A 24952-nucleotide genomic window follows, 5' to 3' on the forward strand; every position below is an offset into this window, starting at 1 on the left:
GTGGGCCGATACCGAAAATGCTCGCACACAGCCGGAGCGGCTGGAGATGAAACGGTTTAGAATAATTGAAGTTCCCGTAATATAGTGTCGGGATTTTTACTCATCTTTCAGTCGAAAGATCCATCGAATTCCACGAGTGCAACCGCGTTGTAGATTTTATTTCCCATGGTGCAATCGTCTTTGATGATTGCTGTACATAGATCCGTTCCCTTGTGCGATTCATATCGATTTTCTCCGAATTTCAATTCGTGCACCATACACGTCGTATCGCGATTCGGCGATGCGTACAGCCGTGCGCATCAATCGATACCTTGTGACTTTTGAAAAATGTGACGTGGAATGCGCGCTCCGCAAAATACGCTCGGACGCTCGGAGCTGGTTCCACGTTTAGCCTAAAAAGTTTGAAAATATTCGATAATGATTTTTTCCTTGGATGAACGAAATTCCTCACGCATTCGACAGTGCGGAATTCGTGTCGTGGCATGTGTATGTTTTGCCAATAATTGTAAATTCGTTTTGTCCGAGTTTGAAAATTGATATCTTATTCGGAAGACCTAGTATTAGTTTTATAAATGTCCTGAATTCTGGTTTTAGATATATATTTTTCAATGTAAAAGTGGAAGAGCTTGAAAACCATTGTGTTTGCCAGAAATATTCCGGTAACGATGACGACTATTTCATTGTAGTTTTTAATATCCTTTGAGTTTTCCACTCGCGAAATACAACGAGAAACAAGTTATACCAGAAAATATTTCATTTCCAGCGACGATAACTCTTGTTGTTTATTTAATAGAATCGATATCTCAGATTGTTTCCTTCCGTTAAACAAAATTAAAACGAACACGACTTCGTTTGATTTTCCAAAGTTTTGCGTTGGATACGAGCTTTCTCTGCTGTTCAAAATGGCAATTTCCGCTTTCGTTAAATGCGAAACTTCGCAAAGTAAACTCGTATGCTGTTCAGCAGATAACAAACGGATGGATAACGGCGGAAATTATCCAGAAAACTCGCGATCGAATAAATTATGTTCATCCCACTTTGTGTTCTTTACAAAAAAGAGCACGTTAAGTTTAACTCCTCCATTATCGAGATCCAAAGGAGATTTGCCCCGTTACGAATTCCAGGGGTCGAATTTCGGATTTTAATCCGAATAACGCGGGGACAACTGTTCCGATGGGAGTTACGTTCCACGAGGCGTTAATGCCCCAGACGTACTTTACACCAGTAATTCGCGCGACTGTTAAACTCCTCGTAAACCTTTTACACGCGTTTCGCTGCTCCGCTCGCGTGGTCTCGAGGCGAGAAATTTTCGCGAACCACGGTTTGGCCACTTCTGAACACTTTTTCCGTGGAGAAACTACCGTGGTACGATGCGTTAAGCGCGCTGACGTAAATCGAAAAAAAGTACTCCAAGTAACGGGAGAATAAGTAAGGTAAAAACACGGCTAGTGGACACCTTTATGTGGGGTTTTTTCCTCCAGGAAACCGCTACATTCTTCTTATTGCATCGCCGTACCAAATCACTGATCGCGACTTGTTTATTGTATCCTAATTTTACCCTCAGGAGTTGTAGTTCTGTCCGATTGTAGCTATGGGTAGCAATTCTGAGGTCAGTTTTATAAATAAAACTCGTACACTCTAATTTTACCACGTTATTGATAGCAAACAGTTTCCACCTTGGAGGAATAAAATGAGACACCTATTACACATATTCAGAATTTACCTGCGCGGTTAACGGCAAGAACATAACGGTGTTATTCGAAATGGTTAAGATGCAGGCTCGCAGATGACGCGGCAAATAGACCATAGGTGCACGCATGGTTTCTAAGTACTTTATTTAGTTACTGTTGTCAGAATGTTGTTCAGGCTACCCGAAGTTTCATAAGGTGCCCTGCGGACCATGTTCTCTAGCTAAGACCGCAGTTTATAATCAAGCGGATTCAAGTCTGGGCTACCGGTGAAACCAGTCTTTGGGTGAAACGTACTTTGGGACATTGTTCCGTAGCCACGCTTGAGTAGTCGTTGCTTTGTAAGCTGGAGCAAAGTTTTATTGGAAAACTCACCTTTGCCTTTCGAGAAGAGTCATACTCGGGAACTTTAGCACTATTTCCACTCGATCTTATTAGTGAACTTTAACTTCGGATTCGGACCTATCGACGCCTGATAGCCGTATGCGTGTACATGGAACTCTGGTGGAACCGGTTTCTTGTGTAATATGGGAATCGTTTGAAACGAAAATTTCATCAGCAGTAAAGAAAATTCTAACAAACTTTCGACTACGCTTGACCTCGCTATAGCCTTTGGATGCAAATTAAGGGTGGTTCGAATTAAAATCCCCACTGTCGGCTGCGCACTCGAAAGCAGATGCACGTAACTCATTCTTTTTAATCATTTCTCTCTATTCCCGTGCTCGCGGTTTTTATCCGGCGCTTTTTCCTCTCGGTGCTCCTAAACATGTTGACGGAAGTGGCCTCTCGACGTGGCACGAGCGACGATAAGACATCTCGTAACAGCCAAACGAAGAAGCGGCGACATGGGCCAGTTTTTTTCAACCGACACAACGCGAACTCTTGAACACCGCTTGCCCCAGATGGAATAATTTTCCCCAGAAATGCTTATTTTTATTCCGCGTAAAAGTTAGATAAATCCCCAAGGAGAGAAACTAAATCTACTCGTTTGTGAAAATTGTTCGGAATTTCCAATGACCCTTTATTAGTGCGGAATGAAAGTTTCGACCACCCCTACCACCCTGGAAATTATTTTTACGAAATTTGCATAAATTTCGCGGAACATATTTCCGCGAATGGTCACAGTTCCTGTGACCCTGGCAAGAGTCGCCAATAAAATCAGAAATGTTGAATACGCTTTATGGTTTGAATTTCGATGATAATCACTGCCAAATTAAACAAAATTTACAAACATTGACGATTCGTTCTTTTTCGATCGATCTGGTAGACCGAGTTGCCCCTAATTGAACGTTTTCGAAGCTACGTTAGATAACCACCGCGTCTGATCGAGTTGATTAATTGCGTGGATTAAATTTGTTCATTATTCGGAACAGCAAGTCGTGTTTGCAGCTAAAGTAATACGTGACATAAACGCTGGGCGAATTCCTGCGATACTGGAACGGTAATTCGACGTCAGAAATCGCTAGCCGGAAACGTAGCTCGGTTCGGTGAAACATGATTAAAGTTCGAAACTCGATAACCGAACGGCCAAGTCGGTGGCCTGGATCTTGGCGTAGTCGCGACAAGAGGCTGGGAACGATGGCATGTTTGATGCGTTTGGCGACCCCTGGAACCGGCATATCGTGCCAAAATCTGTCAGCGAGAGATGTATTTTCCAGTTGCCATCTGAGAGCAACAGTTGTCGCGTCGCCCCCATGGAAACTTCTCCCAACGGTTCTAGATTTCAACTCCGATTACAAACTGCACCCGTCACGGCAATAAGCGGCCGTCACTCGAGGAACAGGAACGATCTCAAGCCAGTTGGCGGACGTATAATTGGTGACTTGGCTTCGAGCGTACCCCGGATAATGAAACGAAGTGTCACGGCTAGATAACGCGGACGAAAGATCAGGAATGGATAATCGAGTCAGTTTCTTCCGTGGCAGATTATGCGCCCCTCGTGATGTATCGATGATATCGATTGAACTTTGTATTTATTCGTGATCACACAGTAAGGTTGCGATTGCAATGTTGGGGAAAGAAAAAGAAATACAGAACTTGAAGAGATAGCAAACGAATGCAAGAGACTGCAGCTAAAAGCAGAGGAAAATGCAATCAACTTTCAATATAACAGAGCGGGTTGTAACGGCAAGGATTTTCCAACAGGGACTTTCTTTACTGAAACACAAATGTTTTTTTAAAGTAAAACTACTAAAAATCCTGGAGTTTATAAAATAATTATCCCCTATCTACTAATTTTTTTTTACTACTTACATGCGATTAAGTTACCAACAGAACTTACTGCCAGACTCCGTAGAAATGTCCCACGGACCAACGTCAGAAGCAGCGCGATATTTTTGTAACTACAGTACTCGAGGGTGAAGTGCTTCAGGTGTGTTCAGTGCCGCGTGCTGCGCACATGGGAAGCTGGCATAACGTGTCGCAAACAGACGTAACGTTCGCCAGGAAACTCGGCCGTTGCAGCCAACCGAGGCGCCGTCTGGCTGGTATATACCAGCAATTCAGAATACGATTGGACCTTTCAACGTGATGTCTAAGGTCGGGCTCCTGGGTGTCCCGTTTCTCAGCGAGCAAGCAGCCTGATTACTTTGAACGATTTCGAGCGAGAAAGACGCGGATTTGGGTCGGGAAGGACGTATAAAGGGTGGCCGAAAAATGCGAGATACTAAATGTAGGGAAATAAAATAGAAAAATGTATCTACGTTTGAAATAATTTCTAATCGAGTAAACAATTGCTCGGGTACTCTTGTGACAGATGACAGGATAACATAAATTTTTAATACACGAATGTATTGAATATTCGTGCAAAGTGTAGTCAATTATGGAAGATACGAATTCTGTTTCGTTATGTGTTTTCTCGTCGCAGTTAAGATCCTTCCGTCTGGATATTACGATCCGTAGCTCGTGGGTTAATCTTTCGGGGTCCTCTAACTGGCGGAGGCCCCTGGGATGTAAAGCCTATGCCTTAATCTGGCCCTGATCCTAAATTACGGAATATTGCGGATAATAAACCTACACTCAGGCGTAAGGGTCGTCGAGGCCCTCGGCTGTTCTGATTGCGTTTGCAACGCGTGCTTTGGCGAATCTGTATCCTGTAACGAGTGACTCGTTTAAAAATCTATGCGTTTGTAATCGCTTTCGAGATAAATTAGGCTAAACTGCATCGAACAATGAAATAATGAAACAGACCTAGGAGACCTGGAATTGAATTAATTCTCGATGAATAGATAGACTTGTCAGGTCTAAATTTGGTTTGATAGATCTTCGTGCCAAGGTTTCGAGTTCGCTTTACATTATTCATTCGTTTTCTTGTCAGTGAACGAAAACAACGTTTTGAATCGCTTTGGGTCACCCTTTGCATGCACGCATTCACATTTGGCGTATTGATCCGACCATTCGGATCGCTTCTAAGTAGCTCAGCAGCAGACATTAAGTCGAACGACTCCTAAGGAGTTTCAGGAAGCCATTCGGACCGCCCGCATCCGGTGGCTCGATAATTGAATCCGAGATTCTTGCGGCTCGTACTGAATAATTACCGTTAATTGCAACGGCGCCGACGGTGGCGTTTCCCTAAACACTGGATCCGCCGTAATGCTGATAGCGTTCGTTTTATACATCGGATAGTAATTCCGTGCCGTTTCTTTCTCTATCCTTCGCGTCTAATATGTCTGCTATTGCTTTATTTCTCGCGTTACTTGTTATTTTGTCTTTAGATTAGAACTGTTTCAGATTAAACGGGAGTCGCATTTATACATTTCATTATCTTTATAATTTTGTACGAGGACCATTGTTACCATTGCTTCGTACGTATATCAAGCATGATTTGACGCAGTTTATGTATTTATATGTTTCCAGGTGGTAGAATCGACCACGCGCATCACTATAACAACGCTTATCGAGCGTTGGACGAAACATTAGCGTTGGAGGAAGCGGTGAGGGCTGTGATGAAGGAAGTGGACCTGTCGGAAACGCTACTCGTCGTGACAGCGGATCACTCGCACGTGCTCACGCTTGGTGGTCTCGCCACCCACCGTGGAAATCCCATATTTGGTAAGTGACACGATAAACTAGTCTAGTACGGCCTCTATCCTCTACCAACGGCCAAGTGAAGTTCGGAGATTTCAGCTCTTAATAAGTTCCAGCGATTTCGCCAAGCTGAGGTATTTCTCAGCATCTTTTGGCTCGTGGCCCAGTTCCAAATATTATTTATCTCTCTTGCCGTGGTTTTTGGTGAAAATATAAAACATGCAATACAAGAGAAACATACGCTAACGTAATAAATATATTGCTACGATGTTTCCACAGTTTACGGGTATCCCTTTTACGTTTGCACGTTATTCAACAAGCTTTTGAATATGCGAATGTAAAATTTTTTGATTTGAAATAAAAACAAAAAACTCGATAAAGCCAGATTCGCCAATGTAAAAAATGACAACTGCAACGAAAACCAATTTTCCCTTCTCCAAGGAGGGCGATATTTGTTTTTCAGTTTCGCTAGCAACCCGTCTCTCTCTCTCATCTTTTAGAATCTAATTGCAACTGTTTGATCATTCAGCAGTTCGATCGAACGTTCTAAACTTATTACACCATGTTGGCTGGTCTCTCTAAGGGGAATTCTCCACTTGGATCGATAATAATTACTCCTAGTGTTCGATGAATATTTACGCGTAGTAGCGTATCTTCCGATGCATATCTCGTATTAATAATGATAAATTGAGGTTACAACAAAGCTTTCTATTCGTGAACGGTACCCGTCGTACAACGATAATAATTTTCATTTTATCGTACGCTCCGCTAGCCTCATTATATTCATACAGCAATACGATCCTTCGTGTAGAAAATTCGCCAGGGAATACAGGTTCCTCGACGAACGTATTTCGAAGTCTCTCTGTCCCAATGCTATGTAATTTCTGCGAACGAAACCGTACATCGGGGATAGTCCTCTGAAATATACCTAACCGCGGTGAATGTAAGGATCGTGGCTGGCACGGAATGACACGGGGTTATACCTTCCAATATCGTGTCTCTTATGTACATCGTTACTCCTTTGATTCCATTTTTCCCTAGAAAATGTGAAAGGGAGAAGACACATTCTTCCTTCCTTGTTCGTATATATTGAACGGAAATTGTCAGTGTAATTGACATTTTTCTCATACCTCGCCTCACCTTCCACCCACGTAGAATCCAAGTAACAAAAACTTTCGTTACCGATATTAAAACCACAGGCAAGGTGATCAATAATTCCATACCAGAATTCCATCGATGTTATCCGCGATGATACTTGGCGTTAAAGTTCACGTAATAGACGAAGTATGTTCAAAGTATACGTATTATTACTTTTAGTACTTTTAAGTAATACAATCATTAGTCGATGGCAGGCTAGACGGTATCGAAGTTAAACCATCGTTCAAATCAGATGAGTCTGTTGGCCAGAGGAGGCGTTGAAGTTTATCTTGGTGCTCTCCGCTGGCAGTATTATGACCATTCAGGGCGTGATAAAGTCAGCTGCATACTATTACTAAGATACGGTCCCTCAGATCGTCACGAAATAACCCCAATGTTCCACAACTGCAAGCAGTCCGTCCGAATCTAGGTATCCGTATTATTTTATCTCTTGTATACCTACTTTTCATATTTACGCGATACCATACCTGGTTAAACTTCGCGGTTTCAAGTGATTATTTGAGTCTGTTATTTCGTAGGTAATCCAATGCGGAAAGGATTATTAGGTACGTTGCTATCCTGACTGCTACCTCGCGCCTCGCATCGAATCGAGACTATCGACCCTGATTCCTTCGAAGTGTTCGAGTAGATAACTTTCAATCTCTCTCGCTGATTCCATGATCTCGATTCGTTCGTCTATACGTAATTAAATTGGACTTAACAGTCACCGCGGAAAGCTCGTCGGTTCCGAAACCTAAATTTGGATCGAGTACTGACATACTTAGCCAAAGCGTAATCCTCGGTGATGAGACCGTCGCAGGGATGGTGGTCGACGTTTGATTTGAGTTTCCATTCGTGATTATGCACTTTTGAAGACAGAAGTTAATGAGGAGATGACGAGGAGGAAGTACTTTAATAATACCTAAGTCGAATAAAAAGTCAGAGAGAATTTTTAAAAATGTTGGATTAACGCTCTCCACTCTCATGTCATACAAAATATGTTTCCACATCTTACTCTCTTATACTGATATTTGAATGGAAATCTTCAAGGCTTATCCTGTACAATCACTAATAAAGTTTGCTGGACTTACGATGACCCTCCAGAAGAGACATCCGAGGGCAAAGGATTAAAAGTGGTAGGACGGGAACACGGCATTTTTGTCGGTTCCAAGAGCACAGGATTCCAAATTTTCGGCACAAAGGCATGAAAAGGATGCTTAAAGAGCGTCGAGCGTTCTTGCTAGATCGAATTCGAGTCCACTCGCTATTCAGGTCGCGCAAAAGGACATCGACGCCGACTGGTCAATAATTCGCCCGTCTTCGGTCGTGTTTCGTTCATACGTGTTCATCGAATGAACGATGAAGGGGTTGGGGGCAGCAATCCAATACCAGGTAAGTGACTCGGTACACTATTTTATATACCCAACCGGTCACTCCTTCGCCGCGTCTACGAAGGGTGGACCCTTCAATCCCAAGGTCCCGTATTCAATGAGATCCAATCTCCTTGGACAAGCCCAGGTGCCAGGATCGAGCGTTTGTCCGAGGTTAAATCCAATCGTCGCGAAATGCAAAGGATGGTTTTTGTGGCTGGTGTGTGGATCGTTTGGGTCGTACGAATCCCTCGATCCCATTTTCTCCGCTCTCCGGTTCGCCCATTTCGTTGAACCCGACGTCGTTGCGGCGATAATTCGATACGTCAGGCGTGGTTGACGTCCTTGATCGTGAAACGTATGGAACACTTCGAAAAATGCAGGAAATAGACGTCGTCTCGAAGATCTATAGAGTGTGCGAGACGTGTATCGCCCACAGGGTGTCTTAGCGATCGAATAACCCAAATTGTAATTTACGATAGAACGAATATAATACGTTCCCGGGATGATACCTATTTCGGAAGCACCCTGTACATGTCCGTTTAAAAGCGCCTCTTAGATTGCATTCGACGAAACAGTAAATCACGATGATTAATAGAGTAACGAAACAGGGAGTTATTAAAAGCGTTAATTTACTGGACGTAATCGACAAATGAATTGAAACCACTGGAAACAGTCCAGAGGTTCTGGAGCCTTTCCAAGCCCGCGTGAGGAACATATTAGAACGCCCGCGCTCCATATATTTTGTACACGTTCGTGATTCACGGGGCAGTAAAGCGTATCGGGCATGTAACACATTATTTCCATATCTCCCTCTTTTACCGTCGTTAAATATTGTACCTTCTCACGGAAGTAATCACGCTAATTGCCCATACGTTTCCTTTGCGACGAGTCGAGGAACATTCATTATTTATGACACGCTTCGTGCCGTTCGGAACGGAGATAAATAAAACCGCGGAGGTACAAGACCGTGGAGGTATAGGACGCGAAGTCCTATTCGATACCATTTTAACCCTCAGGGGCTACGACTATGTTTAATCGTAGCTACAGTACGGGTTTATCGATCCCGAGGTACCCGAGCTATAGGGACATGTTTGATTAAATAATATATAATCCTAGCAGAAATTGTCATGAGTATTTGTCTGACAGTCAACATGAAAAGACATCAGGTGTAACGATTAAAGTTTCATATTCGTCAACTCGGTACTATTTTTACACTTCGTGCATGCGACTTACATACGTGGCGTAAGAATCAATGAAAATTCAGGCGTTCTGGGCAGCACGGTACGTGCGGGGAATGTCCGATAAATGTTCGCAAAGAGCGTGCCCGGATTTCGCATGTAGTAGTCACGATAACACGGTACACGGTTAAATAAAAAGAAGGATTCGTCGCACGGAAGCGGATAAATGCGTGTAAACACGGTTTTCCGCGTTCCATATTTCACGCGGTCACGCTCAACTCGCGACGGGGGCTGTTATTGGTTTCCTCGAGTCGTAATCGCGCTCTGTTTCGTTAAATACATGCCGTTAAACATTTCTTTCGACGTTTCTATAATATTTATCTATGCACATGTAAATTAACAATACTACATCTAAGTATACATTTTTTTTTGTTACATATTCTCGAAGTAAAACTGTTGTTCCATAATTGATTAAAACAATTGATTCGTGTAATCTTTGAATAGTTCTACATATATTTCACTTGATCCGAAGATTTCGTCTTTTGACTCCGACTTCAAGTTTCATTTGTAGCGAAGCCGGTCCCGGGGGTGTTGTAGATAAGACGAAGTGTCGAGGCGTCAGAGACATCTTTAAATTCAAGGTGCAGGACAATTGTAGTGGTTACACAGAGGGTTACAGGGAATGTAGCCACTCAGGCTGTTCTAGAGTACACAAGAGTTGCATAGTATTGCACTCGCTCAAAGACTTCTAGAGTACACAAGACTTACATAGTATTACGAAGCTACAAAGACGCGAGGAATAAAGTTGTAGAGTACACGTAAGTGACTCGGAGCAGAATTTATGCCCAAGCTTCCACAGCTGCACTTTTCCCTTATATTACGTGCCCGAATCGATTAGTATTCTGTACACAAACTGCTAGCTTTAAATCTGGTCAACAATTTAGAGAATGCTTCGAACTCTACGATATTAACGGTTCCTCGAGTAGGGAGGGTTGGTAAGATTTTTTTTTGCTTGGAAATAATATTTTTCATTTGCTACGCAAGCGTCTCCGCAAGCTTCGGAGTCGTCGGAAGCAGAAAATCCCATTTTCACGCGAACTCAGCCGCATTATCGAATCCATTACGACCTCGCTTCAACCTGGATATGTATAAACGCTCGCGACGTTTCTCTCAATGTCAATATTTTATGTCAAACACAACACGATCGTTTTCCACTAGAAGAAACCCAAATAATGGTGTTCAACTTACACGAGACACATTGTATACGCTTCGAGTGTTCTGTATACCTGAATACAAATCATTCCTCATTAGCGATTCCTTGGCAGGACGATCAGGGAAACAGAGAGTCGTGTGATCCTCGCCTATAATAACCATAATGGATGTAGGTAACGACATTAAATTACATCGACAGGTCTTTCGCTATTACACGTTACCCTGGGTGGTATCGCATAAATCGTGACAGGCCTTTTCTCCATTTTTATTCCGTTCCTGCGTTTGTCGTCTATTTGCCAGCGCGAGCTGAATTGTATGAATATGGAGTCTCGCCATTTGCACGGCATAACGACGGAAAATGACGTTAAAAGGGACAAGCGTGGAATCTCGTTAGCGTTCAACGCGACATCAGGAAATATGAAATAAAATACGACTCGTATGGATCTCTTCGTGCCGAAGCCTGATTTAGGTCGAAGTAGGGGGGAGGGCTGTGTATATTTAATTCAAGTGAAAGTAAGATCGGTTGTAATTTTTCAGAACTCTTGTGAGAATTTCATTTTTCTCTATTAACTCGTTCAGTTTCGAAAATGATACTTGGAACTTCACGGTACTTGTAGCTCATACTTGTAGTTTGAAGGTGTCGACAAGACGGACGAGCCAAAGGACTAAGGTCGATTTATCGCGATGGGATTAGACGTTTTGTGGACTAGTTCTTTTCATTCGGAAAATTGACTGGTGTTTCTTGTGTTGGGAATAAACCTCGCGTGAAATTGCTTCATAGAGCGGGCCGAGTGGAGAACCAAGAGAACTTTATTCGGTGCCACTGGTACTGCTCTATTCGGTAGACGACAGATTTTATAAAATAGAGTCTATAAAATTTACGTATTCGAGGATTGCGCAATCTACAGACCAAACAGATTCTAATTCTAGTATTTAATTTCCACGTTCGATGGAAATTATTTCAGCGTCCTGTCGCGGATAAGTTGGAGTATTTGATTTTCAAAGTTGTCTGGCATTTCGCTCCATGTTTCACGCGAGAATATTCGCAACCACCATAAACTGCGTCATCGTAATAACAATTTTAGCATTCTAGAACAATGGTGGTTAACCAGCGCCTCTTATGGATCTGTCGTATTGCTTTTCCGCTATTGAGTTTCAAAGGGTCGAAGCATAGTTGGCGTTACGCCCGGATGTTTGGGGTTTAATTCCAATAATCGTGTCTGTCCGCGTTGTTAACAGACCGATAATAACGAGAAGTGAACTTTTACTAGCTATCCTTTTTTCTTACGGCAACATCGAGTTATTATCTTGCTTCTACGTGAAAAGTGCACTTCTTTTGACAATTTCATCGAACCGTTTAGGTAATTCTGATTGATAATGTGGGTTGAAATATGTCGCGAATACATCAGTTTTAATTGCAAGTTTATGTCTAGGATTTATTTTCAATGTGAAATTTAAATAAAGCTTTTTGTAAGATCGACTATAACGTGGCCATTAGGTCTGACCAATATCTAGTATTTCTATTTGTGCACTCTCAATGTCCATTACGTTCATTGAATAATAAACCACCAGTGATTTATGCATTTTGGGAGTTCAGTAGATGATTGAGAGATCACGCGTTATACGATAAAATTTCTTTCGACGATATCGAACTTCTCTCTCACGGAATCGAGTAAATAACGCTCTCCATTTTTTATAAGGTATAAAGTCTATACCGTTGTTTGCGTGGAACTCCGTAAAAGGATTAGATGTCCGGGTACTACCTTCACGGTCCCAAGGGTGAGCAGCTCGTCAGCAGGGATTCTATGTAATTGATCTCCCCTGACAGCACTATAAATTGACAACGTTCCAGGAACTGACACTGCGACCCTCTCAGAGAAATTACAATGGTCAGTAATCAACGATTCAAGAAAATTGGCTACAGTCGATGAGTTGCCTTCCTCGACTGGCATACATAATTAGGAAAATAGAAGTTCCAGAAGGGTGACACTTGAACGATTTAATCTTTGTTACTATAAATGTTACGCTTTAATTTAAAATATCTAACACGATTGAGAAGTAAAAAGGCCATCCTGCAAAGCTGTCGATGCAGATTTTCTTTTTCCATCGCATATTTATGAGACAAGCATGAATGAAATCACGAGACACGTGGAACAGGTCGATTTATAGCCAGACACGAGGAATAAAATGCTTTACAGGCGAATAAGGATAAGGGCGTACGATAAAACTTTGAGAAAGAGAGGACATGTATAGTACAGGATTAGAATAAAGTAAGAGGATAACGATGGTGTATAGCCAGACGGCTATATGCTTGACCTCTTCAAGGAATGAAAATAAAAAGTGAGTATCAACTATGATCAATAGCGAAAAGAACGGAAGAGAACAGAGTATGCTCAATTATGCAAAAAAATTACACGTTAACATATCCAAAATGGATCGATTCGAGGGCAGACAAGTAGCAGAGGGCGATATGTAGCCAGACAAGTAGAATATGGTGATGTGCGAATGGACAAGGAGAATAGGACGCTACGTAGATAGACAAGTAAGACGACGCAAAGCACGTGTATACAAGTAGAATATATTGACACGTAGACCGACAAGTAGAATAGAGTCATATATCACCAGGCAAGTATCATAGGGCGGTATATAGCCTGGTGCGTGGAATAAATGGGCAGGAACGTAGGATAGTATATGTTTCAAGACAAGCAGCATAGAAACATACATATCGAGACAAGTAGACAAGAACGGCGAGTTATCAGAGACGTAGGTTACAACAAAACCTACCCCCGTACATACATACATCAGCCCACCTACCATCGTTTCAGCAATGCGACCTGCCAGCAGTGTGACGTCAGTCACGTCGTGACTATTTCCCGAGTTTATTCTCGTATCTACCATCAACTATCTAACATACACCCACCACTTCCGTGACGATTTTTTCATTATACCACCCAAAAGTAAAAGATTTTCAATCTTAAAATATAAATCTTAAGCATCTCTCGAAAGCTCAATGAACGTAGCCTGTATATTCGTCGGCAATAATCCTACAACGTTTAGCCCCTAAAAATACATGGTATTTGCAGCGCCGAGGAAGTACAAATACTCCTGAGATTCTCTGTATACTGTTTTATCGCTACGAAGCAGGTGTCTGAGGGAACAACAACTTCCCAGAGCGACCCTGGTAACCATAATAAACTTCTGAACGCGATACTCGAGAAGTTTGTCCCCTCCCGTTTAGAGTGGTTGCAACGACGTCTTCGCGATGTCTTTCCAGCTATAATTGCGCACCGTTGATTCTCGACTTTCAAGGAACGGATCGAAGGCGAGAAAAAAACGCGTCTCACCCAACCCCCAGCCCTCTGTTCTTCGCCGTCGCGCAGGGATAGGAAATGGTATCTCGTTCACGCGACCGGAATAACGAAATCGAGTGGATAAGGGAAAGGATCGAGGGGCGGGGAGGAGGAGGAGTGAAGCGGGGTGGAACGCCGTTCGAAGGACAAAGCACAGACTCGAAATGTTTTTACTACTAGCCGTTCGTTAAACCGGATTACGTTCCACGGGCGAGCGTGTCGGATGAAGCAATTAAAGCGGTCGCGTCTCAGATATAATTTATTTGTCGCGAATTGCGTTAAATTACGGCTGCCGTTTCGCTCAGGGGAAGATGGAGGAAAAAATGATCAGCGTGGACGGAGGTGACAGTGCCACTGAAAGTATTAAAAAAGTTTCCTTCCCATTTAGTAACAACATAATGTTGGAAGACATTGCGAACATCGCAATACGTAGTTTTTAAGCGTTACTACATCTGGCAGGAGATCCCAGTGTCTGAAGTCATGGTGTCTCGTATTGCACCCCTATCTTCCATTCCCACCCTCGTCCCTATTACGTGCAACGAACACAAATCTACGATAGTTCCACATGCAAGTTCGCAGACCCACGGGAATATCTATTTACGGACCCCCACAGGACCTATGGCTCCGGGTTAAGAACCGACGGTTTAAAGATTTAATTGCAATTCACGGCACACCGATTTCTCGGCGTCGATATGACCCAGATTAATCGTATTTAATTGCCGATTGAACGCACTCGCGCCGTTTTGCCCGGTGGCGCAAGCAGGTGCGTATCATGCCGCGAATTTAATCTCGACACGGTTCACTGGTTTTTTTAAGTATCGATAATTTATCTCTACCTAGGTGTGAAATCTCGCGAGCGCATCTTTCTGCTCCCTTTGGTCCAACGATGATCCGCCATTGTATCGAAAACGAAAGAAAAGAAAACGTCGGAAAAAGTTCTTCGATATCAGCATTTCTAAAATAAGGGTTCTTGAGACAGAAAAACTTTCAGTTCTTCCCCAGTGGCTCTGATAATTTGATCAACGATCTTCCTAACTCTACGATAAATTCATTCATCGATCGAATCCATTCGGAACAGTGATTCCAAGTACCCGTGACTATAACTCCAGGAGATAATCGATGAACGTCTCTACTCTAAATGTCTTCGTCGCTCTTCTGTCCTTGATTCACAGTTGAGATGGCCTTGAAGCTGAATTTCTATTTATAAAGAAGCATGGCGCTATCGAAAGACCGAGGGATCGCTTCTCTGCTCGCACAAGAGCTCTAAATGCTTGAACAGTGGATTTATGGTTGGTTTATATAGCCTTCTTAACCCTAACTCGACTCTAAGCTCGCCGGGGGCTGTGGAACCAACGGATTAAGGCTAAGCTCCGAATCGTTAGCCAGCTAAAATCCTCGAGTAACTATTCATCGTTCATGTGAAAAAGACACGGGCGTCGGACGCCACGGGGAACCGAAGTTCGAGAGAGCGTTCAGGAAAACTATCCACGTGTACTGTTTTCCAGATTCGGCTAATGGACGAACCGGCGCATGGTTGGCTTCTGGCCATTCCGAACTGGGTTACGGATGCTCATTGACCAATGGAAGACACGAAACGGAAAGTTCAACTTCCGTGCATGCACCGATTGCGTACCATCCACCATCTTCTATGGAGCAATTTTGGCTCAAACTTTATGGATTTCGTTGCACATCGGTGAATTAGTTCATTAAAATTCCTCGTCGTTCGTGCTTGCATTGGAATTATACATTGTACGAATTGATTCGAGCATTTTAGCAGCAGTTTCGTTTTCAAATTACAGCTTTTCGGCCGTTTCAATTTCGTATAAAATAATTTCTCCGTGACAAGTGCAAACAGCAACTGAACCAGAAGCTCTGCGGAGAATTTCGGATCGACTAGTGTTCACCTCACTGAAGCTTGAAATATTCTCCAACTTCAAATTCTCTGAATTCTAGCGTTCTAGAGTTACCGCAACCCCAACTGCAACGTTGATTCCTCCGAGTCCGCGTGTGCGATAACAGCAAACTCTTAAATTGTCAATTCGAGATGCATTCCTTTCGGCGCCGGTGAGGAATAAACTCGCCTACTGTTTCGTTGTTCGGAATAGTTCCAAATTAACAATTCCGTACAGAATTCCGCGCAGCGGAAGTTTTCCTCCGCGAATTGTTTTGGACGCACGCAGAACGCGAACACTTTAACTTCCGCGGTACTTGATTTCCTTCTTCGGCTACAAAAAATATTAGTCTTGCGAAACTTAAATAATTACCATCCTCCTTAAAAATTTCCAGAAATTAATCTTTCTTTGATGATCGCCACACGAACCTATTAATGAAATCTCTTCGATCGATCAATTCCTAATCACTTTTCGTAGGCAACGGACGCTTCTAATTCGGCTCATCCGTCATCCAAAATTGATTGTAACACGAATTTCGCTAAAGTGTACGCCGTGTTCTCGAAATGTGCGCTCGTATGGATCAGCGTACCAACAGAGCCATACATCACTCGGAACTTTCGTATCACGACGGAACCTCATTTCTGGCCCCGCGATTCGATTTTCTATCCAAGTAATTCGGGATGTAAAGGACGTTTTTCTCTTTCGGATTAAGCCGCACGTGCATCGGTTCCGTGACAGGCCAGATAATTCCATCCGAAAGAAAGTAGGAGGCATGGAAATGAATTAGATATATACCGTGGAGCGAATTGGATCGGATCAACTGGGATCCAATTGGATCCAGAGGAAGGCTCGGGAGGGGGGTAGTTTCATTGAAAAGTCGAGGATACTTTGAAAACACACGAAAAATCGATTCGATCCGAAGGGAGGCTCGCCATTTGGGAAATATCGACTCGTGGATTTTTAGCTCCAACTAGGATGATTAAGCACGCGAACGTTCCATTAACCATTCGGGGCTCTGGTCAGAAATTGCATCGTGGTTGCTTTAGTATGGCCTGTCTGTAAGCATTACTCATATCGGATTCTCCCTATGTAACTTTTCAACCACTCCGAATGATTTTATATTTTGCACCTTTGAATGTTATCGTGATTTTAACGATGGTAACATGAATTGTAGAGAGTGTCTTTAAAAGGGGGTTTAGGATTTTGTTATTTAGTAACGAAATACGCCTGCCAGTGTAGTAGCTTAATTAAAGCGTCTTTTCATGTAAAAATCATAAAAAAAAAATCGTTATATCGATTTATTTTAATACAGAAATATGGAAAACGGTGGGATTTATTAAAGCGTAATATGATTGGATGAAGAGCGATAAACAATAAACAGCAACCGATCGAGAAACATGGTCCAATTTGTTTTCAGATTACACGTGAATTTTATTATAGGAAAATATGCATTTTTCATTATAAAATATGAAGGCAATCAACTCTTCAGTACTCTGAGCGACGTGCTTGTTCCGCGCAATATTCTCTTCGGAACACATTCATATATATATTATTTTTTCATCGAGATATCGAAATAATTTTACTATACATTGAATAGAGTCTAGTAGAGATAGAGGACAGTAACTTTTAATAGAGATATAAATATTTAGACATTCTTTTACACATTCCGCACTCAACGCGGATGTTAATTAGACTGGACGAAATGAAAAGAATTAAGTTAACAAACCATGCGACGAGAAACCACGATAACGAGTACAAAACTTGATTTGTCGAGCAACGTCAGGCTTTTAATGCCGTTCCGGTAACGCGGTGAACGCGAGGCGCGCGTAAAAATCTCTGATAATGGTCAGAATTGGACAGAATATTTCATTCGAACGTCAGAGATGTCGAGCCATGGTGGAGTTCATCTAAAGGGAAACGTACGGGGCAATAAGTGTCAAATATGAATTTATTTCGGAGAAAGTTCATGAATAAATCTGCCAGGGGAAAGTTTTCGACCAGCTATTTCCGTGGAAAAACATGTCGGCTCTCTTTTCGCGAAGTATGAGCCGAAAATCTCTCGATAGGATCCCTTGTTATTTATAGTGATTATTCATGGGGTCGCATATATACGTTATCACAGATTTTCACCGCCACTTTTGTTTTATACGAATGACAGGTTCTTCAGAATCGTAAATCTAAGTGGATCTTGGCATGACAAAGGATTGACGATAAATTTTCGAGTCCCAACTTTTACATTATAATTATTTTTTACTACAGTATTCGATATATGAAGTTTCTCGTAATCTATAACGTCACGCGAAACAGTTATGCCCCACGTAGAAAGCACCTGCCGCAAGGAGTGGACTCACGAAGGAAAAATATTTCAAGAAAAGCAAAGAGCCTTTTCTACGACCTAGAAAGCCAGACGTTTGAGTACTGCGCAAGTATTCGCTGTATCCCCCGTATTCTATAACAGCCATGAAATAGGAAACGTTGACTGCAAAAATGTCTTAAGTCTACAAACGAGAAATATTCAGAAAGCGTAACAAGCGATGAAAGAAGCTTCGTGTAAGAAGATTCGGCCCATTTCTTGTAGAAATGCTTCGCAAAGATCGCGTTCTTTCGCGAATCGATAAGCGCCAATTATAAAAATATTAAACTTTCAGTGTCGCCGTTACTTTTGATGCGCTGAAAAATTAATAAGTATTACAGTATTATTTTTGCTGTACCCGGCTTTGGGTTAACGTTGAAATAGAGAGGCGAGTGATTCATGCGTGAACGATACCTGGGGCCAGAAGTAAATTCGATTATCTCACTGACGCGCCAGTACACGTCTACCGCTGACACAATTTACATGGAATACCAGTTGCTCTTCTTGCGAGCCCGACATGCTTCAGGGGTAATGCTCAAACTGCATTCGAGTCGAGTAAGTCCTTTGTCGAAGATAAAATTGCGAATAATATTAATAAATACTGTACAAACCTCGTTTTAATTTCTGGCTCGCAAATAAAAAGGATTTCGCATCGTTTAAAACAAATCTGTTTATTCGTAGGCAATATAAAAATTTCTCTCGCAATGAAAATTTTCAATGAATTCCTGGAAATACTATTTGAATTCAACCGGATTTCAATAGCGTGGCACAAAGGAAGATGTTGTTTATCGCAATGAAATTACGCCGATCCGCGTAGTCATAAATCAGCGATTATCGTGTAGTCGTGTAATTCGATTGTAACGTTTAGCGTCGGAGCACTGTTACAGCGAACGTATGACTCTGATTAAGCGTGCCATTGTTACTCGAACATTTGATTATTTAAACGGCTCATTATTCGAACGGCATAGCATGTATGATAATACCGTTACGATCATTTCCACTGGTGGGATTTTATCGATATTTACGGTCCGAGAGTTTGATTGTGGACGTTAATGAAGACATAGTGCGCTATTACAGTTAAAATATTTGATTTTTGGCGTATAATAAGTGAGGCTGTTACAAAATTCTAGAGAAAAATGACCAAATATCAAATGACTTCAATTTTTTGTTTTCTTCCAAGTGCTTTCTACCAAATATGGATATAAATTATAAATATCACAGAATCGTATTGGCGTTCGGACTAGTATTTTTCGAACGTGTATATGCACGCATGCCCCAACCGCAGCTGATATATCGCCACTCGCGGGGATCGTTGGAAAGCACCAAGTACCAAGTGTAATTCGGGCGAGGGAAATAAATGCGAGTTCCGTCGAATTTGGAAGTACCGAAACCTTGAGCGATAATAACTTTCAGGAAGTGGAACAACCTTACGGATCGTTTGCACGCAGCCTCGACGGCGACTGAAACACAAATGTTTGGTTTTCACCATTTACTGCCGCAACATCCGTCACTTATTCGGCACCCTCGAACACCCCATGTGCTCATACCTCGACTTATCACAGTTACTGTATATTATTTTTCTTTATACTTGAACGAACATTTTTTCATCGGATTTCGTTTCAAAAGACAAAATGTTTCACACTTTTTAAATATCAACCCATTTCAAGGGCTTAAATTTCCAATAACAGAAAAGCTTGAATTACTGCCCAAGCGACCCCCATAAGGCGCGTTCAAAAATTCTTTTCAAATGTTTCCCAGCAGAATTGATACGGCAACCCGGCGTTCCGTTCGAACCACAAGAATCCTCGTCGAAACGTCGAACATCCGGGTGCCCTTTGTTGGCTCTCAGCACGATACATACTTCATAGACAGGATTCAATGACGCCGCGGATTCGGTTGGAACTTTAATCGGCCTATCGCAGCGCGTAAATGTCGCTCGGTATAGAGCCGTGAGCCGCGCAGACAGCCGATGCGAGGGAAGAGACATGTTTCCCGCCGTCATAAAGCTGCCACGTTGCGGTGGCATGTTTATTGCCGTGGTGGATAACAGCCAGGCGGAGAGCTGCATTCACGAACTTTCCGAAGCAATAGAACACCGAGGGAGGACACATTTCACAGAGCCTGGTAGACGGCTGCTCGGGTTAGAGTGAGAGAGAGAGAGAGAGAGAGACGAGGGGTTGGCTTTTCTCAAGGAATGCCTCGAGTCCCGTACACCAGACGAGCCTCGGTCATTACTTCGAGAAAGATAAGGATAAGTTTCGGGGATCCCGACGCGAATCCCTGGCGAATAGTTTTTCATTTTATCTTTCGGGGAATTTCGGATCCCTTCGAAACGGTAGACAGGGATGACGATAAGGAGCCAAGGGGTGGAAATAAGCGGATGTCTTGGTGGAAAAGTGGAACGTGTCGTGGGAGGATTAGGCCATCGAGTGATTAATATTTTAGATATGTCTCGTTGGAATCCTTTCACTCGCGAAGAAAACCACACACGTGGACTTCCAGGGTTATCTATGACAGGCTTAGGGATCCTTGGTGTGAGAGTCGACTGGACCTTTTGCGTCTTTAGAACTTGGGAATTAACATATTTTGGAGAAAAAGGAAAGCTGGACATGAAATCCTAAGCAAGTGACCTAAAATTGACAAATCAAGTGTCATTCGACAGAGTTTTTGTCTTTTTGTCTCTTTTACCTTGAAATAGGTATCGTAAAAATTCCATAAGGAATATTTCAATTTCGATTCCGAAGAAGGTTAGAATTGTTTCTGACCGAGTCAATCTGAGCTCGTAGGTCAGAGTGATGAATTAGGGTTGCAGGATTTGATGCGGGGACTGGGATTGGAACGGATGACCGAGTGTCGTGTATCGTTCACGTCGGCGATTCCAAAGGCCACGCTTGATCAGGTGGGTGTTTATAGGGAAGATTGATTCGTCTGGTGGCTGGATATAAACGGCGAGTGTATCGAGGGTCGAAGGAGGGGTAATTTTGCACGAGTGAATTAAACGAGTGAATCCGGGATTTATGACTCCGCGTAATGCATTCTATCCCCGATGGAATATTTTCGAGCACCTGAGCGAGTACACGAGTGTTCTGATTTGAGAGCTCGGGATCCAGGGATTGCGAACCTAATTCGAGGTAGTGCACGGAACATGCTATGAATTCAAATGCGTTAAATGTTTATCTCGACTCGGCTCTCGTTGTTCCAAAGAACGCGAGGAAATGTAGAAGAAACAGCAGATATTATGATTCGGACTTCTTTCTTTTCAAAGTTATTTTTCCTGAAAACGTGTCTATTTTGGTATTATTAGACTTGCAAAGGGTTACATTCTACGAGTAACGATGCATCCAAACCAGTTTCTATCGAAAGCGTAATAAAAGATTCCTCGAACCCAGAATTATTCTCGCCACCGTATCTCTGACGATAGTATTTCCGAGAATGCAAAATCCGCGACAATTACGAAAGCAAAAACAGGAGATAAACCCAAGCGTCCTTTCAGCAGAGCTTCGCGCTCGCAGAGGAGGGAGCGTGGCGAGAGGTATCAAGGAACCCACCGACGATTCAATTACTCGAACGCTTACAGCTCGTCAACCGCCACGAAAATAGGGAAGAAAACTGGAACGGAGATGATATCAAGGAATCCGTGTCCCGGCATAAAATCAGCCCTCCTCACAACCCGCACCCCTGCCGTCCCCGCGCCTGGCCAACATTCTCTAATTTAACTTCCAAGGAGGCAAGGGGGTGGCGAAAGAGACGGCGAGCTCGGGAACAGATCCACTTTCGTGAGTCGCTGCCATCGCATAACTTTCGCGTCGGTGATGCGCTTTCGTGATCTTATATAGTCGCTAGTTAATGGCCCTGGCTCGGACGGGCATGCAATCGGGACGAGCGTCTTCGAGCTGGCCGCGATAGAACCGACCGAACGTAACCGAACTGATTTATAAACGATCCGCGATGACCGAGCGACTAGGTGCTTCGATAGCCTCTACCGACTAGTTCGCGGTATTCCGAGAACTCTGTGAGGTTTGCACGATCAACTTCAACAACGCTGCATTCCGAGAACGACCCCGGATAACAGCGACGCGAGAAGGTTATTGCGCGCTCGGCCTGCCAACGTCTGACAGCAATTGTCGGAGGATTTACGTTGATAAATCGCCCGACTACCGATAAGCGCACTTAAATCGCCCTCGGTGTCGTCGTCGGGTAGTTCCTACCGGTAGGCCTGCGGTATTAACACATCTCACGAAGAGATGGGCTCACCGATAGCCTTGTCTCGCTGGGGAAGGTTGTTTACATAACCTCCGGTGGTTCCGTTCTTTCCTGGTACCAAACGACTTTATTATTCGCTAAGCTTTCACGCTTCATGCCTGGTCGCGGGTGAATGTTATTACAGGAGGTTATTAGGTTGCTAAACGTTTAAGTAGGAATAGTCGAAGAGAAGGACAAAGATACGGACTCTGTTGTGCCCGCAACTATTCGAACCACGACTCCTGCGGTTCAGAGTCCTGACCCATCACGTGGTTTTGTTTACTCAAAGTTCTTCGAGTTCAACGTGCTTACAGTTGGGTCTCAGAGTCTATAGCGCCACGTCTGGCAATCGCCACCGGGAGCCATTTAACTGACCCCTTTCCTGCAAGTTTTCGGTCGGTTCGCCACCCCTCATACACATTTCCTGTGTGGCAAGATAGGGTGCTAGGTTGCTTTACGAATGCGTCAACACACTGGTCCAGTAGAAGCTATGCTAGTTCTTTCGCTTTCTCTTCTTATCTATCCACCACTTTCGCGTCATTTTGTCTCATTTGATTCCCCACTGTTAAGTAGGACATCCAATTACATTCTTCTTTAGCGACGGTGGTCGCAGAAAAGTGGAGAAGCAGCGCTTTCGAAACTCTCTAATGTTACTCTAAGAGGGAATATTTTGCTCGCGAAAGTAAACCTGTCTCCTATCAATACACCGAACAGCTCAAAGCAGCGATTGAACTCGCGTTCGTGAACGAAGCGAGAACCAGTGACTTCAATTCGTAGAGAATTCTCAAATGAACTACTTTCCTGCATTTCTCGACAGGGCACGAAGTCATCGATGGTTGCCAATACGTTAGCCGACCGTCTCTTTTACCAACTACGATCAAAGCACGACGAGAGCCAACATTAAACGTTGGTTAATGAAATTGGACCCCAGAGATGTCTTGTCACTCGTAGATGTTCCAATTAATCATGTCTGGCTATACCAAAATAATTCAGTACTGTACACGTAACGTAAATATGCGGACAACGACGACCGTAGAAGCTGCAACCTTTGAAAGACGCAATTTCAGCAAGTCAGGGTTAATTATGGTCGTGTGGGGTGCCCGTAGAGACAGGAAAGTTAGATGGAAGAGGGTTGCAACGCCCAAAGCGCATACTTTCTTTGGCGCAAGTGTCGAGTAAAGACTTCTGGCTCGATGTTCCTGCATTCAGCCAAGAAATCCGCGAAAGGGAATTTCTAAAGAGCGTAATTTATTCGAAGCTTCCATTCGCTGACGAGGAGAACTCGTAAAACCACGCGTCCCGAACCTCTTCGACTCCGGAGGTCCCTTTATGGCTCTTTGCTCTCCTGTTTTCTCCGACGCAGCTGAATGCGACCGGTGTCGCTATAAATCTGCATTCCCCTCAAATATTCAGCACTGTATTGATTCGACGCCTTTTTGTCGTGTTTCCGCTCTCACCTTGAACTTTTCGATCGCTTATCCTCCTTTTGGAAATCAAAATTAAAACGTCGAGGAAACGAAGATTAATTATTGATTCACAGTTCGCTTTTGTTTTCCGCGTTTAAGCAATTCAGAGTGAAACGGAACATATTTATTTGGCAATGAATCGTGCAAAGTCGCGAAGTGTAATCATCTTTTCTCGTACTTCGATTAGATTTAATGTATCGAAGCACAATTGGATTGTAATGTCATTTTCAAAAGAGTTGAGAGCTGATTTAATTTTATACGAAAGGTTGGCGAGTGGGAACTCTAAATGGTTTTACTTTTCCCGATGGAAATTATAATTGACAGTCATTATTATAAAGTCACTTTGAACGTGCTACTGCGAATGGAAGAATGTACTTTTTCGCCGAAGGTAAATTATTTCTATAACATTGTTCTCAAATTGGTTACACCGAATGGAGAATTCAAATGAATTTTATTCGCTTCGAAATTCATGTTTCAAACATTTTCAGTGATATCTGAATCCATAAAAATACAATTTTGGAGCCCAGGAACTGAAAGTAAATAGATAATTATCTTTCGTCGAGAGATCGTAAGAAATATTCTAACTATCATCGCGAGAAATAATTCATAATATGTTCCGTTATCGGAGAGTTTCCTTTTTTATTTCTCAGCGAGAACAATTGCCTCGCCGATTGTATGGTAAATAATTGGAGGCGCCGTAACGTTGAATAGCGATAACTCTTCGAACTCTTATTTTCGATTCTTTTGTAGAGGCCACGCAATTCCTTCGAATAGAAGGAATGTTCCTTTTGTTGGATTGCGGCAGCTGCGCTTCTGTTATCGACCTAGATTTCGCTTCGTCCAACGTGTGTTTGCCTGTCTATGTTTAGCTTTTCGGATTGTTTCCCGTGGACTACCCTACGCCTCCCCTCTAATGCACAGTGTTTCGACGCGGTAATTAATATTTAATGGCAGAACACCGACGGGTAATCGGCTCAACTGTATTACATAAAGCATTATGGTGTCGGCCACGGGGCGATCCGAGCCTCGCTATTC

At 42.9% G+C, this 24952-nt stretch overlaps 1 protein-coding gene across 1 annotated transcript in view; it reads left to right on the forward strand.

Annotated features, from left to right (window-relative positions):
* LOC128877712 (alkaline phosphatase-like) overlaps positions 1-24952 on the forward strand; it is a 206681-nt gene that overhangs the window by 164365 nt on the left and 17364 nt on the right. Inside the window, exon 7 of the mRNA XM_054125263.1 lies at positions 5544-5738. Coding sequence (XP_053981238.1) covers positions 5544-5738 — 195 coding nt within the window. The remainder of the gene's footprint in view (positions 1-5543; positions 5739-24952) is intronic.

The sequence above is a fragment of the Hylaeus volcanicus genome, chromosome 5 (assembly GCF_026283585.1).
Source record: "Hylaeus volcanicus isolate JK05 chromosome 5, UHH_iyHylVolc1.0_haploid, whole genome shotgun sequence".
Lineage (NCBI taxonomy): Eukaryota > Metazoa > Arthropoda > Insecta > Hymenoptera > Colletidae > Hylaeus > Hylaeus volcanicus.